Genomic DNA, 13,379 nt, shown 5'->3' on the forward strand with positions numbered 1-13,379 from the left:
TACAATAAAATACATTTAATAATAAATAAATAATCAAATTAAACATACACAGAACAAATACAAAAAAATGAACAAAATTTAAAAAAGGAATAATATATATTTGAAAATAAAATGCAATACAATAAAGTGACAAATAAATAAATCAAATCTAAAAAAAAAAAAAAAAAGAAGCGATGGAGAAATGGCGCTCCCTTGAGCTGTAGGAGACAGATAACTACCTCCAGAAGATGGCGGTAATGCCACAAAGATGGCGGCTGCCGTTCGCCCTGGAAAAAGAAGGAGAAGAAGAAGCAGCCTGCTCCTCCTCCTCTTCCTCCTCCGTTATGTTCCCTGGGTCATTTCCGTCCCTCCTCCCTGAACTGCAGAGGCCCCATTTTGTTTGATTTCGGTGTCTGCAGTCACTGTCGACGGCCAGGTAAGAAACACCACAAGTCGGACCACTTGACGGCAGATTGGACGGATTAAAGTCCGCCATAATGTCGCCGTGCAGTTCTCCTTCTGTAGGGTTGAACATTATCTGCCGTGTGTGTGTCGTTAGCTTAGCTTAGCCCAACGTTAGCCTGACGTGGGGCTCGGCGAACACTGGAAGCTAAGCTAGGCCTCACAGCTAGGTGGCTAGCTCGCTACCCCAAAAAATATCATTTGTGAATTCGACGTTTTCGGGTCGTCGTTTTATCGTTTTTATCCTCGACAGTGACTCTGGTGTCTTCCCTCCTGTTTGCAGGTAACCTTACACCATCAATATGAGCGGATGTCGTATTTTCATCGGCCGTCTGAGCCCGTCTGCCAGAGAGAAGGATGTGGAGAGGTTCTTCAAAGGATACGGCCGCATCCGAGATATTGACCTCAAGAAAGGCTTCGGCTTTGTGGTGAGCCCTGTTCGTCTGAACGCCAGGAATTTCTCTGAGTTCTACCTACAGATACAATGTCGTACATATTTTTGTTGTTTGCCCAATTAATAATCATAATTGATCACATAATGTGATCCAGCACGACCCTGAATCTCTATTTACAAACCATTAATGGCTGCATCTTTTTTTTCCTCTTCTATTTTGAATGAAATTTGTCTCGGTGTCACACGCTTTTCTTTGGTAGCCACTCACAGATCGATCCGCGGTGTGTTCTGTTTCTTCTCAAGATATCTGTCGAGCTGTGATGCATGTGTGGACCTTTTGATCGATGCTGGGCACTAGAATCAAACATCACTATTTTAGAAATGCCCGTCATTGTTTATGTTGTGATTATATTGAAGGGCTGTCGGTGCTATCGCAGAATATTGACTGAGAATTTTCATTATTAAAAATCAGTAATGTGGAATTGAGAGTTAAGTCGTCAAAAGGTTAATTATCAGAACAAATGGAACAGTCTGAGTTCAGAGAAATTGCAGCCTTTAAAACCAGGAAGTGACTTTGCTCCCATATTTATTAAAATAGTTTGTTACTTTCATCCTCAACACATGACATGCAAAACTGCTTGAAAGGGCACAAATGTGAAGGCTCTGGTACATGTGGTGCGTTGTGTTTATTGTAGGAGTTTGACGACCCCAGAGATGCTGAGGATGCAGTGTATGAGCTTGATGGCAAAGAGCTGTGCAATGAAAGGTAGGAATTTCTCTCGCAGTAGATGTGATGTTAATCAGAAACGTAAGAAATGCTGAGACTATGACTTTTGCATCTCCACTCCCTCGCCAACAGTCATTTCTGTCATTTCAGGGTGACCATTGAGCACGCTCGCGTACGTCTGCGAGGTGGCCGCGGCAGAGGAGCCGGCGGTGGTGGAGGACGTTTCCCAGATCGCTATGGCAGAGGGTCCCAGAGCAGTCGGAGGTAACATTTTTGCACTACCCTCAGTATCTGGAAAAAGAATACGTGTCAACAAATCGCTCTGAAAGTACGTTGTGTAAACAGCTCTGTTGTTGCTGGAGCACGTGTTTTTTTTTTTTTCGTTTCCGTAAGTAGGATGTAATAAATAACCCACACCCGAAAATGTTAAACGGCTTAATTCAAATGCAACACGAGCCTTCGCTCGCAGCAATTTAAAGATCGTTGCCATGAATTAGCCTCACCATTGACAAGTAGCTAATGAGAGTTCTTAGGCTGTGTGCCAGAGTCTCTATGTCTGCCCCAGAATGTTATCGTTTAGTTGGTTGAGTCTTTACTTTTGTTTTCCTTGTGTTTTCAGTCGAAACCCTCCTCCGATGCGCACTGAGAACCGTCTGATTGTGGAGAACTTGTCCTCTCGCGTCAGCTGGCAGGTTAGTTTTGGCACATGTTTTTTTTAATGCACAGTAACCCCCTAAACCCACAAATATTATCACTTCCAACAGTCTGCCTCCAACAACATAAATATACATATGTAGAATTTCCATGCTGCTAAAATCATAGAAACTCTGAAGTCAAATCAGTTGCTAATATATACATATATAAATAAACTATTTTGTTGTGATAAGGCCCAACTTGTTTTTGTAAAAGCAATTAATCTGCTCTGATTAATCTGCATCTCATGCAGTTAAGTAATGAGTCAAAGAGCAAAACAATTAATTTGTTCCTTTTTCAAATTTTAACCAATTCTTCACCCCTTTATTTGCCAGCCTGACTGTTGTGTCATATGGAAGAGCTCGCTTATGGTGGAGTTAACCCCTTCTGGGTCCTTCTGTCTGGGTTGAGCCTGTGGTGTCAGCCAGTCTGTCCTACTCCTAGTTGACGCCTGCTGGTCATGTGAGCGCTCGCTCCACACTAAAGGCGCTGGTGGCCCCTTCACTCGCTCGCATCGCCCCCTGTCGAAGGCAGGGGGGCGCCTGGTGTGAGGCTGAGAGCGAGAGAGAGGAAACAGAGAGTTGGCAGAGAGAAAGGAGAGCAAAGAGCGAGAGTCGATGGTGATGGTGGTGGCGTATTGATCGATGGTTCGTTAATTTGAGGGGCTTCGATCGATCGATATCCCCCCTCCCTTCCCCCCTCTGGTGTTCCCGCACATCGCGAGAGAGAGTGTGAAATCCTCCCGGGTGTCCATGGATATAATCTGCTGTTATCCCGAGGTTATGGTGGCTCGGAGAGCCTGCGGCCCACCCCAAAGGGTTTCGCTCTCAGGTAGTAGTTTCCTCTCTTCCACCCTGTTCACTCTCTTTACTGAGGCGGGGTGCCGAGACAGGGGCGGTCCCGGCGCAGGGAGCCCTGTGCCCTTCTTGCCAGGGACTCTTAGTGCCAAACGCTGCCTAATGCGGCGCCACTGCAGTTCAGTTCATGCAGATGGTGTTCATGTCTCTTAGTTGTAATGAGAAGTGGGTCCAAGAATCTCAAAGCTGGCACAAAGACTTAGCCTGTCTAGCCATAGCACTTTTCAAAACTGGTTGATCACTAAATTGGCACTCCTTACATTATTTAAAGTTTTATATTTGTTGAAGGTGTGGCTGATTAACAGCGCCTGAGGTTCTTGGACTCCTCCTCCTTATCTGCAGTAGCCTGTGTAGTCCTCTCAGAGAATCAAACCTTCTCTCTTTTTGGGTAAATCAGTCTTGTTTAATGTCTTTGTGTCTGGAGCCTCTCCAAAAGTTGACTGATGTTTACGTGTGTAGGACCTGAAAGATTTCATGAGACAAGCTGGAGAGGTGACATTTGCAGATGCACATCGCCCCAAGGTCAACGAAGGGTAAGATCATCCTCTCTGTTTGCATGAACTGAAAAAAATTATGTTGAAACTAATTGTCGGCTTGTGCTTTTTACAGGGTTGTTGAGTTTGCCTCTTACAGTGACCTGAAAAACGCCCTTGAGAAACTGTCTGGAAAGGAAATGAATGGCAGGAAAATCAAACTCATTGAGGCAGCCAAGAAGAGGTGAGTGGTCTGCTGGATCCTGCAGCCAGTAAAAAAACAAATCAATACATATTACTGTAGTCAGCTGATTGTGGCTGGTGCAATCCTTTTCCCTCATGATTGGCCCATGTTTCATTTTTATACGCTAATAACTTCATTAAAAACTCTCAAATCAATTTCAGCCCTGTTAAAATAGTCCATTGAACAATTTTTTATGGCCTTAGTTTGGAATGGGATAAGAGATGTATGGAGCAAAAGGCCAAAAAATGTCAAACTCGGGTGATCACTTTATAGATTAAGAAGAAAACGGGATGCTTAGGAAATCTCACTCGGTCATAATTCTGGTGTTGGAAAGTATATTTGATATGTTAATGAAGAGCTCTTCACTGGCTGAGCATACATGTGCTTTTTAAGCAGCACCTTGTTAACATTTAAATTATATAATAGAATTAAAGTTGTAAGGACAGACATAAATAAAATAGAAACCAGACAGGCTCAGGGAAAGCATCACACCGCCAATCTTACCAGCTGTTTTTAATTTAATTTATCCTCTGAGCATTAAATGTATCGGGAGATGAGACTTAGTTAATTCCGGGAGAGAGATTCCCATGATGGAGCAGTGTTCACATGAGACCGTTGATGGAAAGCAGAAGAGGTACTATTTGAACGACATTAAGAACATTAGTGAAAGACATAAAAGGGATTCCATTCAAGTGTGTAGGTGTCACCAGGATTGGTAATGGTGCTGGCATCCATTGTATCTGCATAACTTTTATATAGATAGTTTTATATTGGCTCAGCCAGGTTATATCACCAAGTCTACTCTACAGGCAGGTAACACATTTTGAAACTTTTTTCCCTTTTTAATTTGTTAATTAAACCTATATAAATATGTAATTCACCTCATGACCTGCCAGATGTGCTTGAAAATGCTTGCATTTGTCTCTGGAAAAATTGTAGAGACCTGTGTTATACATAATTATAGAAACGTAGTTCTAATGTAATTCTTCCTCTCTTTTTGTTTCCTAGGTCGAGAAGTCGTTCCCGTTCTGAGAGCTCCTCTCGCTCACGGTCCCGTTCTCGTGGTCGCTCTCCATCCCGCTCCCCCAGACGCTCCCGCAGCCCCGCCAAGGCCCACAACCGGTCCAGGTCCCGTTCCCGCTCCCGCTCCCGTTCCCGCTCCCGTTCTCGCTCTGGCTCCCCTGCCGGCGGTGCCTCCTCCCCAGCACCCAAATCAAAGGAGCCCGCGAAGAGGTCCTCAAAGACGAGCAAGTCTGCCACTCCTCCTTCCCCTCTGCCGGCTCAGAGAGTCTCCATCTCCCGTTCCCGCTCTCGTTCGCGATCACGATCCCGCTCTCGCTCTCCATCTACTGACAGCCAGCGCTAACAGCTGTGTTTGAGTTTAACCAATCATCAGTAGGAACGACTTGTGTCAGCAGTAGAATCAGCCTGGATGAATTGGCACACTGGAGGTCCCTTCTGAAAGCTGAGACAAGTTAGTTTTTTCATGTCTGGGTTGTTTTCTTTAGTATCCTCAAGTTTTCCGCACTGAAGCGCAGATACATTGTCAGACAGGGACAATGATATCAGGTCAAATATTTTATCATCATAATAGGGCATTTATAAATTGAACAACTAAAGAGAAGACACTCATGATGCTGTTTGCGTCCTCCCACTTATTACCCATCCAGCTAAGACTCGTATGTGTGTTTACACCCAGTGACTTCACTTCTGGTCACTTTTATTAAAGCGGCAGGTCCAGGACTGGTCCTGCACCATTGATGCTTCTCACAAAATCACAAAAACACCCAAGTCTCACTGTTCTTAAGCCTGTAAAGTTAGTGATCTCTACACTTTGCAGAAGAGGGAATCTGTATTTTTCCGCAGTATTTAGATGCTTTTGATAAGTCATGCCACCACTTTCTTTACTTTATTGTCGGTGAGAATTTTTTAAATGACCTTTTTCCATTTCTGTCCGTATCGCTCATGTTTTCCAAGTCACTTCTTCCTGTATTTTCTGACATACCGTACTGACCACAGCTGGTGTACGTGATATCTATTACTTAGAATGCTTGCATGTGCTTTTGTTTGATCAAATTATACTCTTATCACCATTGAAATGTTTTATTTGTGCTTTAAGCTCAAATAGAAACAACCATCATAACTGGCATTGGCAGCTCCGGTGTCATGAACACTGTACAATACGCAACGTTGTTCCTGCAGTTGAACAGCTGTACAGTAATTAAGGTCGTCCCTTTTTTCTTGCAGCTAGCTGGGAGATGTAACGCTTTCCTAATGATACGGTCAACACTTTAATTTCAACACTGAAATGGTGTTGCCCACAGAATGCAGTTTATTCTAGCATTGTAATTTTCTTATTTGGTGTAGGGTTTTCTTTGTGTACAGTGTTGCAGACTTTTGTTTTACACAAGTGTGCAAAGTAATTCCAAGAATCTGTTGGTTCTGTGACTGATCGTTACTGTGGTACAAATGAACGTGTAGACAAGAGTGTGGAAAAAAACCTTTTTTGTACATAGGGATTTTATTTTCAGTGGAAAAATATGATGGACATTTGTATGGTGTAGGAAGACTTGAAAAATAAAACGGTTTTAACTAAATTACAACTTGTGTTCATTTCTTTATATAAAACATTCACAAATGAAGTTGCATGTTGTAAACTCACTAATGATGATGTAAAAAAATGTTTTGGCACAAAATGGCCGTCCTGCCTGTCAGTTTTTCCTTTTGTTTGAGGTACTACAGAGCTTTTGCCTCTTTGGTCAGCAGGACTTGATGCTGGTAAAAAAACACAAATTGGGTGTCGTTTGAGATGCAGTCCTTCATGGAGTCTCTTTAGGTGGGTCTTCAGTCTTTTCTCCTGTTTCTGTTTTTTGATATGTCTCTGTAGGCCGGACAGACAAGTGGATTAGAAAGACAATTTTAATAAAGTTTTCAGTTACCACAACAGAATGGCTAAAGGGTAATTACATGGGGGAAAAATAGTATAAAGCCTTTTGTGGCTCCAGAGGAAGCTGCATATGATCTGATATATTGCCCACAGTGATGTCATTCAGTGGCAAAGTTGCATTGTGGGAAATGTAGGCAGCAGGCTTTGAAAAGCAGTCCACGGATAATCAAAGTCGATAGATCAGAACCAGAGGTAAAACTTGTTATTCCACGCATTCTTCCTTTTCAAAACTGGGCCTCTTTGATGGCAAAACGCATAAAAAATATATATTGGTGGCTTTAAAATGTTTGGCAAGAGACCATCGTGTAAGAGGTAACAATATAAACTCGGACATACAGTATCTATCTATTCCATAACTGAATAAACAAGCTGTTCTCAGAGGAAAATAAGTTGCCCGGCAACCTGTTTGAAGCCAGAAAGGTGGCAGGGTCCGCCACATATAAACAGAGTAAAACAGTATGGAATTGTGTTTTCCTTTAAAGCCAGCTTGTTTATTCGGTTGCGAAAACAAAAGACGTTTGTTTACTTAGTTTATTCAACCCTGTAAAATCCTGGTAGCAGCCTCACCTCTCTCTTTGCGTGTGAACCACTGGTGACACCTGAACAGCACGATGAGGACCCCCGCCTCCATCAGCTGGATGCACCCGTAGACAATGGGGAACAGGAACAGAGGGCCGATCAGCGCTTGGGGGAAGGCCACCTTCAGGATGGTGGAGCACAGCTGGATGTTCTGGCAGCCTGTTTCCATAGCGACAGTCCTACACTCCCTGGAGGGGGGGTGGGGTGGATGGATGTACACATAAAGGAGAAGCTCATGACTCTTTGTACCCTGACGTGAGTACAATGCTGCATGTCGCACTGTACATCAGAGAGTCGACTTACGAGCGCTTGAGTCTGAAGAGCGCCGAGATGACGTATCCGAAGGTGTAGCCTATGAGGGGCATGAGAGCGCCGACGACCATGAGGGGAGGAGCCAGCACGTTCAGGATGGAGCCTCCAACCCCAATGCTGGTGAGGCTAGCGATCACCACGACAGCGATCATCAGTATAATGATGCCTGCCTGAGAGCAGCAGAAAAAAAGTTAAGACAGTGGCTTCATCAGCCTTTCTATGGTTCTCTATATTATCATTATCATTAAAGAGATCTGTGAGTCTGGTCATGTTCTATATTTCTGTTTCTATAAGTATAGAAATATATAGAAGACAGGTCAGGCTGGAGCGCGCACCAACCTTTGTGATGGTCTTGGAATACTGCGGCCTGTAGTAGTTGATGAGGATGCCGACGCCGCAGGGGATGAGGATCATGACCAGCGATATGATGATCTCCACGTAGGGCACGGAGTCCCGCAGCTCAGGGAAGCCCTGACAGTAGGCGTAGAGCAGCAGAGGCATCATGCCCAGAGCCAGCACCGTGGAGCAGCAGGTCATCACGATGCTGAGGGGGAAACACGAGGGGGGTGGGGGGTAGATGATAACAACTGCTGCTGAGTTTATTCTCCATCACATCACATTCATGCAGTCATACTCAATCGAGGAGCGGAATGGCACAAAGACTGGTCCCGTGACCCCCTGGCCTTTTGTTACCGCCCACAGTTGGGTGAAAATCTGGTGAGTAATGAGAAATCTGGAAAACTGTCCTCGCTTGGTTGTTTTCTCAGCTGCGGCTAAGAAGGACAAGAACGGACTTTCAGCTTCGATGGCCACTGGATGATATTCACGTGTCCTAACTCTTTTTCTGTTGACCCGCTAACCTTTCTTCCTGAATCCTCCTTATATACACATGAAAGGTCAAAAGAGTAAAGTACCAATCAATTGAATTTGACTTGACAGCATGCTGTTGAGTTTGTGAGGCGTTCTGATGGTTCTGTTCTCCAGGAGGCCACAGATTGGGCGTCCCACTTGTTCACTGCGATCCTTTCTTCAGAGCAGACGATCTGTTGCAGGATTTACTGCCCTCACGCTGCTCCTCTACACGACAGCTGTCTCACAACGTGCCGCCACCACCTTTCCATACCAGGCCTATTGTAAAAAAATGCGATTTCATTTTGTGCCTGTGAATTTGCTGAGATTCTGATTCGTCGCCAGCATTGCAGCAGATCCTCATCGGCACGCACTGTACGTGATGGGATGCTGTCCCGCGCCATGCGCTTTATCAACAAACTCATCGTTGTCTGAAGGAATCTGTTAGATCAGCTGTGTTTTAGTTATTGGCACCTCCATTAAAGCCCTCGAGCCGTCCTCTCAGACTGTTCTCATCATCTGTTAGCCTGATAAGCAGACACACACCTGGTCCCTGATGACAATTAAGCAAAGATTGACCCAGAATGTCAACCTTCCCTGATATATCCCTGGCCCCACAGAAGCTTCTGGAGCCAACCGTGTTCACTTGAATCTTTCTCTCTTCAGTTTATATTACAGTTTCAGTAGTGTGTGTGTGTGTGTGTGTGTGTGTGTGTGTGTGTGTGTGTGTTTGTGTGTGTACCTGAGGTTCATGTCTCCCCGTATAGCCAGGGCCAGGATGTTGGAGAGGCTTCCTCCAGGACAGCAGCCACAGATCAGAACCACCACAGCTCTGATTTCAGACAGCTGGAACGCCTGCAGCATGAAATCACAGCACATTCATACCCAGATGGTAATTTCCAGCGCCGCTAACAAGGTCTAGCGCTGATGCAGATGCTGATTAAGGAAATGGACTAAATGGATATAAAACATATTCAGCCAGGAAAATATTTTCTAAGGTCCTTATTAAATGACTTTCCTTTTTACTGCCAGTGCAACCATAAACACAGGAGAGAAAACAGTTTCAGGTCATGATGAAGTTTCTTAATATTGGACAGAAGGCAGACATCCCTATGTCTAATATCTCCAAAACTTGACAACTCAAGCCAAAACGATCACAAGAGAAGAAGAGCTCTACAGGAAAGAGGAAAAATATGCATTTTTGATTCTGGGGTGAACTGTCCCTTTTACCACCAGAGCTTAAAGTAATACCAACCTTAGCTAAACAAAAGGCTGTGAGGGGCATGACACCATACTGGGCCAGCGCTGCTATTGCCACCCCCTTTGGTTTCATCATGTGATGCTGGAAAGAGGAAAAAATATATATATTGGCACATAATTCTTACAAAGTAAGTTAAAGACCTACTCTATTTACACAGATTGGTACTTTAAACTATTGGATATCACCTGAAGTCACCTTGATCTTGGACACCTCCATGGTGCATCCCATTGAAACCATGGCGATGGTTAAGACAACGATCAAAGATATGTTGATGGTTTTGTTGATTACTGGTGACATCAGAGGCGTGTAAACGTCGCTGGTGTTCGCAGCCGTCGAGTTGAGCCAGAAGCTCTCACTGAGCCATGACTCTGGATCAGAGAGCAGATCTGCCGTCGGGTCCATGGTGGCTGCCATGTTGGAGCAGCACGTACTGGGATGATGATACAAAGTAAAACAGACAAAGTAAGACATTTGATTTTGTGCTTGAAAATATATTGTTTGAATAATCATAAAGATTTAAGATTCAGTGAGGGATCAATCCGTTAAATGATGTCTTTGCAAATGTTGGGCGTCAGTCATGTTTGCTGTCTCAATTTGAATGGTCAACAATCTACAATCATTAGAAAATGTTTTACACAACAGTACAGAGTGAATCTCAACACCAACATATTAAAGGTCACAGCAGCCGCAAGCAACTACAGTCAACAACAGCACAGAGATGACGAGGGAGATGACAGTCCCCAGACTCCATTATAAAATCACTCAATTCTGAGAGTTGTTGAGTTAAGAGCAGCTTCATAAACTTTGTGGAAACTTGACAAATTCTTAATAATTTGGGCCTTCTTGTAAATTCGGCTAATAATACATTAGACTCTTTTGTTCTTTGTGTTAAAAACATAATGTCCGTTTGTCACAACAATATACATGTTCATTTGCCTATAGAGCATCGAAGTGTATATTTTATTCTATATGCATTTGTTTTTAATAATAAATTTAATTTTTTTTTTTTTTATGTTTTTATTAAGTGTGATTTAGGGGGGCTGCAGGCCCATCAGCACCTTTACTTCCTGTGTCCTTGGAAACAACAACGGTTTGATTTTGATTTGATTTCACATCTTTAGAAGACCTATGATGAATTCATTATTGTTCCACTCATTCCATCACATAACAATGAAAACAGCAGAAATCATTGGAACGCAAGACTGCCATCGTATACATGTTTTTTACAAGTGTATGTAAACCTTTGACCACAATAACTGTGTCAATAAACGCTTCTGCTGTCTCACTGTTACTGTGAAGTGTCCGTCGCTCCTCTACAAGCACACACGCTGTGTTGATAAGCAGTGGTTACCCCAAGCGAACATGAGGAGCACAGGTCCAGAGTCTAGTTCATAGTTCGCATTATATGGTCCTGTGAACCTTTCACCTGATTTTCAAGGTAGAGTAATTTCACCTTTACTCTCGACTCTCAAGACATTTTCACCTGATAGGAGAGAGTTGGCTCAATTGTAACAGTTTCACTTGTCAGTCTTTTACTCAGCCTTTTTTTTTTTTTAACCAACACGAATTATATTTTTATGCAAACAACATGCGCATGTCTGCTTTCACAAACCATTTAAAGTTTTTCAATACAGGAAACAAGTGGTGAGGTTTTAAACCTAAATATTTACAATATTAATAAAGGGTAATGCAAATTTGTATTTTTTTCCATAACTTAATAAAAAAGCTGTAGAACAGCTTCAAGGCGACCCGCCCCTATTTCCAAATTTGAACATTTTGGTGAAATATCAGAATAACTAAGGAGATTGAAACAACCTAAAATGGATGAAGAAGTTTAAATTGACGGATTTATTACTTTTTTCTTTTCATAATTAGAATTGCATTTGTTCTCTATCTCCATAATGAGGCACCTGCAGCAGAAAAATGCACTGTGTGTTTATTCATACACTTGATACTCGCCCCATATGTTTCTGTTTTCAGCACATATAGGAGGCTGACTGGCAAAGAAAAGGCATGGCAACAAACATGGCAACAACTTTAAGCCCTCTATTTATCATTTATCAGCAGTATACATATTTTTTTTTTTAAAACCTTGATGCAGCTGTGCACAGAAATATAAGTGTATTAATGGTATGTCATAATTAATCATTGTGTCATAAATATAAGACTAAAAAGTTGAAATTGAGACAAAAATCATGAGATGAAATGTCAACACTAAACTCATAATTATGTCTTTTTGACTCCCAATTATGTCGTACTATGGGAATAATTTTGATCATTTTTTTTGCCTTTAACTAGCAGACAAATGCATCCCTATGATAAATAAGTCAGTCCCTTCTTTTTCTAATTCCTCTATTTAGTTTTTGTGGAATGGAATAGCGGAAAAAGTAAAAGTTGGAAATAAAGTAACCGTGTGCGTCTAAGGTGCCTGACATGTAAGACGTTCAGAAACTGCTGACTGACAGTAAATGTACATATATCTGCAGGAAGTCACGTAAATCTGGCTAATCTGTTAAAGACACCCTGCTTTTACCTTTTTTTTTAAAAAAAATTTCTCAAACCTCACTCTCCAAGTGAGCCTCCATCTCCAGAGCTGACAACCACATCCTCCCTGCTGGCATGCTCACATGCTGTGTGCAGACAAGTTACCTTCGTAGGATTCCTCACGTCTACATTTCACCCATAAAAAGAAACACACACGTGCAAAAAAGGAAAATGTGCAAGAACGCCACTAGTTACTTACTGCTTGACTGTTCTGAAGGTGAGAATTGCACACTTATTCTCAGAGGTCAGTGTGTAGAAAACAGCAGAACCAGCAAAAAAAAAAACAAACCCAAGTGGATTCCCAGGTAACAAACACTTCTCCCTGCCTGAAGTGCAAAAACAGGCCTGTCTGCAGCTGTAGGTCGTTGTTTGCTACCTGTTGGGCCGGAGCTTCCTCTGCTCTTCCTTCCCTCTTCTCTCTGATAAAAATCAACTCCTTGTGTGCTGTCAATCTCTTTACTGTCAGTCACTCATGACACATGAGTGCTGATGGTTGTGCAGAGCTGCCATCTAGTGCACAGTTGACTTCTGCAGCCTGAGCGGCACGTGAGAGAGGGAGAAAACAAATGAATAAAAGAATATCTTTGACAAATACGTCTGTTTTTGTGTGTTATTTCTGACACAGCTCTCATCGGCATTGATTTTGAGATAAGGACACAATGCAGCTCTGTAACTCATCTTTTTTTTTAAATCTTCTTGCAGAGTCTTTCTCAAAAAAGAAATGGAGATATTTTTAAAGTGTTGACACAATCCTCTCTCAGGGTAAGTTTGTGGCTGAAAGAACGGACATCTGCAAGACATTCCGGAGGAGGAAGATCCTGTGAATATTCCCCAAAGCTTTCTGAAGTCTTTCTGTTGTTTTGTAGTGACCACAATGAGTCATAGAGGAAGTGAAGATCTTAATTAGCATCTTTGTCCTGTGAGAGTAAAACTCATGTTGTCTGTCCTTATGTGCTGCGATGTAAAGGTCAAGTGTGTGGGATTTAGGGGCAGAAATGGAATATATAATCTTTATAATAATGTTTTTTATATATGCAGTATCATCACCTAGAATTAAG

At 42.6% G+C, this 13,379-nt stretch overlaps 2 protein-coding genes across 2 annotated transcripts; one reads left to right on the top strand and one right to left on the bottom strand.

Moving 5' to 3' along the window:
• Window positions 1-255: 255 nt before the first annotated feature.
• Window positions 256-6,426, top strand: srsf5b (serine and arginine rich splicing factor 5b). The gene is made up of 8 exons (XM_030405221.1): window positions 256-415; window positions 725-869; window positions 1,531-1,601; window positions 1,713-1,826; window positions 2,182-2,254; window positions 3,572-3,645; window positions 3,722-3,829; window positions 4,838-6,426. Exons 2-8 carry the CDS (start codon window positions 744-746, stop codon window positions 5,193-5,195), a joined length of 924 nt encoding a protein of 307 aa, XP_030261081.1. The 5' UTR covers window positions 256-415; window positions 725-743; the 3' UTR covers window positions 5,196-6,426.
• Window positions 6,318-12,763, bottom strand: slc10a1 (solute carrier family 10 member 1). The gene is made up of 8 exons (XM_030405220.1): window positions 12,521-12,763; window positions 9,973-10,207; window positions 9,772-9,858; window positions 9,259-9,371; window positions 8,007-8,211; window positions 7,659-7,837; window positions 7,344-7,543; window positions 6,318-6,710 (listed from the first exon to the last, which is right to left on the bottom strand). Exons 2-8 carry the CDS (start codon window positions 10,189-10,191, stop codon window positions 6,649-6,651), a joined length of 1,065 nt encoding a protein of 354 aa, XP_030261080.1. The 5' UTR covers window positions 10,192-10,207; window positions 12,521-12,763; the 3' UTR covers window positions 6,318-6,648.
• Window positions 12,764-13,379: the final 616 nt, after the last annotated feature.

This window comes from Sparus aurata, chromosome 22 (genome assembly GCF_900880675.1).
Source record: "Sparus aurata chromosome 22, fSpaAur1.1, whole genome shotgun sequence".
Lineage (NCBI taxonomy): Eukaryota > Metazoa > Chordata > Actinopteri > Spariformes > Sparidae > Sparus > Sparus aurata.

Coding starts and splice junctions, on each gene's coding strand:
- srsf5b (XM_030405221.1), top strand. CDS start 744: ATGAGCGGATGTCGTATTTTCATCGGCCGTCTGAGCCCGTCTGCCAGA. Junction 1,602..1,712: donor AAAGAGCTGTGCAATGAAAG/GTAGGAATTTCT, acceptor CTGTCATTTCAG/GGTGACCATTGAGCACGCTC. Junction 1,827..2,181: donor GGGTCCCAGAGCAGTCGGAG/GTAACATTTTTG, acceptor TTGTGTTTTCAG/TCGAAACCCTCCTCCGATGC.
- slc10a1 (XM_030405220.1), bottom strand. CDS start 10,191: ATGGCAGCCACCATGGACCCGACGGCAGATCTGCTCTCTGATCCAGAG. Junction 7,838..8,006: donor ATTCCAAGACCATCACAAAG/GTTGGTGCGCGC, acceptor TGCTGCTCTCAG/GCAGGCATCATTATACTGAT. Junction 6,711..7,343: donor GTTCACACGCAAAGAGAGAG/GTGAGGCTGCTA, acceptor TCCGGCCTACAG/AGACATATCAAAAAACAGAA.